Source organism: Callorhinchus milii, unplaced genomic scaffold (genome assembly GCF_018977255.1).
Source record: "Callorhinchus milii isolate IMCB2004 unplaced genomic scaffold, IMCB_Cmil_1.0 Scaffold21, whole genome shotgun sequence".
In the NCBI taxonomy this organism is placed as follows: domain Eukaryota; kingdom Metazoa; phylum Chordata; class Chondrichthyes; order Chimaeriformes; family Callorhinchidae; genus Callorhinchus; species Callorhinchus milii.
The window spans coordinates 7,091,378-7,097,562 of record NW_024704762.1 but is presented as its reverse complement, the minus strand read 5'-3'; the positions used below and the strand labels follow the sequence as shown (position 1 = coordinate 7,097,562).

At 47.6% G+C, this 6,185-nt stretch overlaps 1 protein-coding gene across 1 annotated transcript; it reads right to left on the bottom strand.

Annotated features, from left to right (window-relative positions):
• Positions 1-810: 810 nt before the first annotated feature.
• On the bottom strand, positions 811-5,459 carry LOC103182090 (WAP, Kazal, immunoglobulin, Kunitz and NTR domain-containing protein 1-like). The gene is made up of 2 exons (XM_042342743.1): positions 5,166-5,459; positions 811-2,950 (listed from the first exon to the last, which is right to left on the bottom strand). The coding sequence occupies exons 1-2, from the start codon at positions 5,415-5,417 to the stop codon at positions 1,460-1,462; spliced, it is 1,743 nt and encodes a 580-aa protein (XP_042198677.1). The 5' UTR covers positions 5,418-5,459; the 3' UTR covers positions 811-1,459.
• Positions 5,460-6,185: the final 726 nt, after the last annotated feature.

Here is a 6,185-nt window from a genome sequence, read left to right as displayed (position 1 = left end):
ATTTTAAGTCCTTGCTACTGAACAACTGATTATAGCAGAACAACTTCCATTCATAGTGCCCTTCGCATAAGATAATGCCTACACAAGGTCGGTGCGGAAGGTGCACTGACCAACCCAATGCCTCACCCCATAAAGTGACTGTCTCTTTAATCCTCTTGGTCACTGTCCAAGTTCACAGGCAGCGGTCAGTCTGAGTCAGTCAGTGGCTTGTTCAAGTTCTTGAGCAAGACACTGACTGACTCTGCGAAATGCTAACCCGAGGTATTGTCAACGAGTTTTCTGACCAACAATTTTCCAGTCAACTTTTATCAGTTGTGCGTGGGAACTTTGTTACCATTGTGCAAATTTGCTGGCAGCGTACGCTGACAAAATGATAAGGTCCCCACGGAATTTTACCCATTTGTTTTGCGCAGTTATAACCACATGAACACCATGAGCCTTGGACTGACAACGGCTCTATATTTGCGGAATATATGCTGTCCAGAGTTTCTGTGATCCATGGTGTCGCGCTGCTGTACCGTCTGGTGCCAGCAGGTGGAGGTATAGGTCATGATTTCATCACTGTGAAAATCTTCATTACTGACCATAAACAAAATTCTGCGTTAAACCGAATTACAATTTATTTTAGCACTGTTACTTGAGTAGATTGAGACTCAAATGCGTGAACTAATTTCCCGGTTACTGGGAGGGGGGGGGGGGGGGGGAGATTGAGAACCCAGGTGATACAAAACACACAGTCCATTTACTGTACAGTGTATCCTGTGAAGCGCTTTGAGACGTCTCGAAGACGTGATGAGGCGCTGTGTCAAATGCGAGGATTGTTATAGGTGATGGATCAAGGACCACAGCGCCGGACCAAGTCTGAGAGGAGTGCGAGGAGACAATAAAATGTGCAGCAGTGCTCAGATGACACTTGTAGCCAACATCCGAGTGTCTTGCACCCTTTAAGCGCTCGGAGACCTACCCTGCCTGGACGGCGCTATATAAGTGCAAGTTGTTGTCGGTGTTGTTTAAATAAGGATGACAACAACTTGCATTTTGGTTACTTTCCCGTTTTCAGTTTCTCAACGCAAAACCAAGGCACAGAATTTAGCTTAAATACCTTTCTTTTTATCAAACACACGTCAGTACAGAACTGGGATGCAAAATGATGATGGAATTGCTGTATAATTGTCCCATCAGCTGAACTGGCGGATGCAAGGAACTGTGTCCATCCAATGCTCTCTGGTAAACGGCACGGGGTGGTTGAGAGGGGGGTGGAGGGGGGTGGAGAGGAGAATAAAGAGTGGATGTGCGTGTGAGTGGGGGAGCAGGGAAGGGGTGAGAGAGGCAGAAATATAAATAAAAATACAAACGGTTTCTGCATCTTAGATTTTAAGACAAGAGGTAACGAGGTTAACTTGAGGAACTAGAATCTATGAGAAGATCTGGTGGGCGAGAGAGTGAAGGAGGTCCCCAGCTAGTCCTGGAAGCGGTGCAGGAGTTCACAAGTCTTTTTCTCGATGATTTCGTGGATCTTTTTGACGCGTTTCTCATTGACGGCTCGCACGTAGCTCTCGGAGTCGAGCACGGCCATGCCGTCGTGGACATCGCCCATGATGAGCAGCGGGCCGTCCACCAGGCTGATGTTGGGACAGGGGCAGTTCCAATCCACGTTGATCATGATCACCTCCAAGTGCTTGAAGTCAAAGAACTTCAGGCCCATTTTCTCGTCCTTCAGCACCTCGTCCAGGGTGAAACGAGCCACCCCTGAATCCTGCTCCTCCGAGATCTCGGTCACCTTGCCCACGATGGCGTAGTCACTCTTGCAGAAGCTGGGCACGATCTTGTGCCTGGGTTTGCAGGCTTTACACTGCTGGCTTTTGGGGAAGGGGCAGGTGTCCTCGCACACCTCTCTGCTCTCGAAGTTGTTCTCGTTGCCCTCGCACCCGCCGTACACGAAAGCGTGGCAGTGCTTCATGAGCGAGTTGTAAGCCCAGCGTGCCTCCCACATCTTGCAGGAGCCCTGGACGGCGGGGAACGTACAGATATTGACCGTGTCGTTCATGCAGGACAACCTACATTCCTCGTACGTCTCGAACTGGTTCCTGTTCCCATCGCAGCCGCCCGAGATGAAGGTGGAGCAGGTTCCTTTGGAGCGCTCGTAGAACCAGCGAACGTGCCTGTTGGCGCAGTCCCTCTTGTCCGGGTCTTTCAGGCACTCTGCCGCGGGGAAGGGAGCCTTGCTTTTGGGCGCAGACCTCCCCGAGTGCTCCTGCTTGATGACCGAGAGCGGGAAGTCGGCTCGGAGGAGCCCGGCAGCATTCCTGGCAGTGCACGTATAGATGCCAGCGTCTTGCTGTTGGGTGTTGTAGATCACAAGCTGCCCTATGTTGGTCACCACCACGTTGGCATACATCTGATCCGGCCTCATGATGATGTTCTCAGGGTAGTCACTCTGCTTCTCCCAAGTCACGTCTGGCCTGGGGCGACCGCTCACGTCACAGTGGAAGCTGACAGTGCCTCCGACGTAGACCGACTGGTGGAACGGGTTGGTGTAGAGAGCCGGGGGGATTGGGTCTTCCAGCGAGGTGGTGGAGGTTGGGTTGGCTGTGGTCTCCAGGGGCGGAGGGCTGGTGTTGGGCCAAGCGATGTGGTAGCGACAGGTCACCACCGTCAAGCTGATGCCTCTTATGCAAGCCTCCGCGTCCATGTAGCACTTGTTGTAGTAAGTCAGGCCGTCTGAGGCACAAGTGAAGTGAGGCTCCTTCTCGCAGCGATCCTTGCACTTGCACACGGGGTGTCTGTCCCAGATGTCACACTCCGAGCCCTGCTGGGTGCACACGAAGCTCTCGCACGTTGCCTCTTTGGGCACATCCAGGGAGGCCAGGCTCCCGTCAGCAAACCTGGCGGCCACACAGCTCTTTTGACCACACACGTTGGTGCAGCACTTCTCAAAGTTCTGGCAGTCCTAAAGCCAGGGACAAGGTACGGTGATTAGTGTGGTTACAATAACGACGAAGACAACAAATTATACTTACGCAGAGCCTTTCACGTTGGGAGGATGTCCCAAGGCGCTGGACAGTCAGGGACTTGGACCCGAGCTGGGGGTTAGGACTAGAGGGGCGGAGGGCAGGGAGGGTGAATGAAGACGAGGGTCTTGAGATGAGCCTTGAAGGAGGCAAGGAAGGGAATGAGGCAAAGAGACTGTGGGATGGAGTTCCCAAAGGGTTACTGCAGGCATAGTCCTGCTCCATGTTGAGTGCTCTAAACAATGCGCTTTAGAACTCCACAAGTGTGTGATAAGCGACAGATCAGGACCTGGGAAGACCGTAAGACTGAGAATGAAGCTTACACTTCCGTCTCATTTCCCACCTCTAATAAGCTTCATCTAGTGTGTATTCCAGGCAGCCCTCGTGGGGTCTTAAGAGACACTTGGCTCCTTCGGGGTCGGTACATTTCGCGAGTTTGCGTGAGTGCCAAAAAACAAGCAGCATTTTCATTTTTTAACCCATGAGGTTAATTTATAATTTCCAATCACATCACAAGATATCCATTATACGTGTTTTTAAAAAAAGGTTCAATTCAAACGGCGTTATATTTGCCGGCAAGCACACCAACCTTACTCTTACACAGAATCTGCTCTGCCTGCGATTTCTTTCTTCATTGCACACACGCACACACACACACACACACACACTGAGCAGAACAATCACAAATAATCACAAATTTCGCCCGCAAATAAATGGTCAATTCGCTTTACAGCCTATTCCGTGAAGCGCTTTGAGACGTCGGGAAGACGTGAAAAGCGCTGCGTCAAACGCAAGGATTATTATTACCATATTATTGTTATTATAATCAATCCTTTGCCTTAATGAACGCGACTCGAGTTGCGATCCTGAGCCGCCACAGAAACGTAAAAGAAAATTCAAATTGCAGTTGAGACACAAACCAAAAAAAGGGCTGGAATCGCTTGATAATATTTAGGATTGTAGGATTGGATGTTTCAATTGGACCGAAGCAAAAAAAAACTGATGGGGGGTGGGGGGGGGACACAAAAATATATATAATCCCATGAACTTGTTTCTCTTGAGGAAAATGATACCTGGTAACAGTATCTGTCACCGCAGATCAAAACTCTCTACCCCCAATTTTCAAGATGCAGAGAAGGACAAAGAAAATGTGTGTGTGTGTGTGTGTGTAGGAGTGAGTTTTTTTTTGGGGGGGGTGGGGGGTTCAAGGCAAATCTGTCTCCAGGTGTGAACTAGTTTAACAAAATCACGAATGACATTGAATTTAATGAAAATATTCGAGCTTTGCCTTACCTTTGGGAAATGCAAGAGGGTTCAACTCAAAGCCACCCCCCACCCCCACCTCCCACCCCCCCCACCCCAAAAAAAAATTCCAAAAATTGCAAAAAGTTCTTGTAAGGTTAATAATAATAATAAAATCATTAGAAATAATGATAGCAATTACAGAGATGCTCAAAGCCGGAGTTTTGGGAGCCTTTATTTTTCGGAGTTTGTGTAAAAAAATGTTCTTTTTTTTGGTCTCAAGCGTTAATAATAACGATGGTTATAAATAGGAATAACAATTAATTTACAGAGTTGCTAAAAAGTGATTTTTTTCTTCTTTCAGAATTGCAACGGTGTGTTTTTTTTTCCAGGTCCGCAATTTTTTTTTGTAAATGTTAAGGTTATTTTGTTTTTATTTCTTATTTTTTTATTATTGTTGTGGTGGTATTTTAAACAAATCAGCGATCAAAAGTTTTCGAACAGCAATACATCATAACCATAAATAATAACCATAAACAAAAAGAACAACGACGATAAGAATATGAATCACAGAGCTGTTCAAAAATCTCACTTTTTTTTAACCCTTCCCCCCCCCCACACACACACTTTTCTTTGCAAGACATTAAAAACTTTTCCCAAAGTTTGCAAGAAAAACTTTGCAAATGGCCAGAAAAGTATTTACGGTTCAAAACGTGGGATTGAATTGCAATATCAATTGCATCTCTGATGCAGAGCATTTCAGAGAAAGCTTTGAAAAGGAGAGAGAGAGAGAAAGAAAAAGAGAGAAAGAGAGAAAGAAAGAGAAAGAGAGAGAAAAGAAATTCCTGCAAAACAACTAACAATTACAATAAGAATAAAAGAAATGAACAAGTGTTGGGTTTATATCTCTACCTCATCCGTGTGGCACTCTCTCTCGCAGGTACTCTGTGCGTCCACCCACAGGTTGGGGTTGAGTTGGTTGGGACAGGCTCCAGGGTAGGAGATCCTCACTGGGGGCACAGAAGCCCCTCGACCCCCACTGGACAGGGACAGCAGAGCGACCAGCAGTGTCCTGGGCTGGACTGTCCTCCTTGTGGACCCCCTCAGAAGCCACCACCCCAATCCACTGCCCCCACACCACAACCAGACCAAGACACCCAACATTTTTTCCAAAGGCTTGACCCAAAAAAAACGTTTTTTTCTCTCCACACAACCCCCCCCCCCCCCCACCCACCCCAACCTCCCCTCTTATGCTTTATCCACAACTTTCCTGTTTGGTGGAAGGGGGTGAGTGGGTGGTGGTGGTGGGGGTGGTGGTGGTGTGTGTGTGTGTGAGTGTTTTTTTCCTCTCTTTCTCTCTCCCTTATCCTTTTTTTCTTCCTTCTTTCCCAAAGCCCTCACCCCCCACCCCCCCCAAAACCCCCACCCAACAAAAAATAAAGTTTTACTATATTATTTAAGAGAATAAGGGGATGGGGGGGTGGGTGGGGGGAGAAGCTAATGACCAGGCAAGGGAAAGAAGGGACTATTCATTGGATAATAAGGCATAAAAGCTCTGTGTGTAATCTGAGCAGCTTTGGTTTAGGGCTCTTGAAGTGGGAGGTATTTTTTTTTGCTTCAACATCAAAAAACGAATTTGACCCAGACTAAAGAGAGAGAGAGAGAGACCCAGTCTAGTCTAGTCTGCCTGACATAGGCGAGCAAACTACCTGGGAACCAGCAGATAAACACACCAACCAAACACAGTAGCTGCTAAAAGGATAATGAGTTCGTTTCAATTTAAAAGAAAATTTTATTTTAAAGAAAAGGACATTTTTTTTTAAGGTTTCTATTCATTCGTCCACCACTTGCGTTTGTTTGCGCAGCGCCCTTCGTGCGGGGTAGCGTCTCGGAGCGCTTAAGTGTGTCGGAGCCTGACGCCGAACCGGTGGG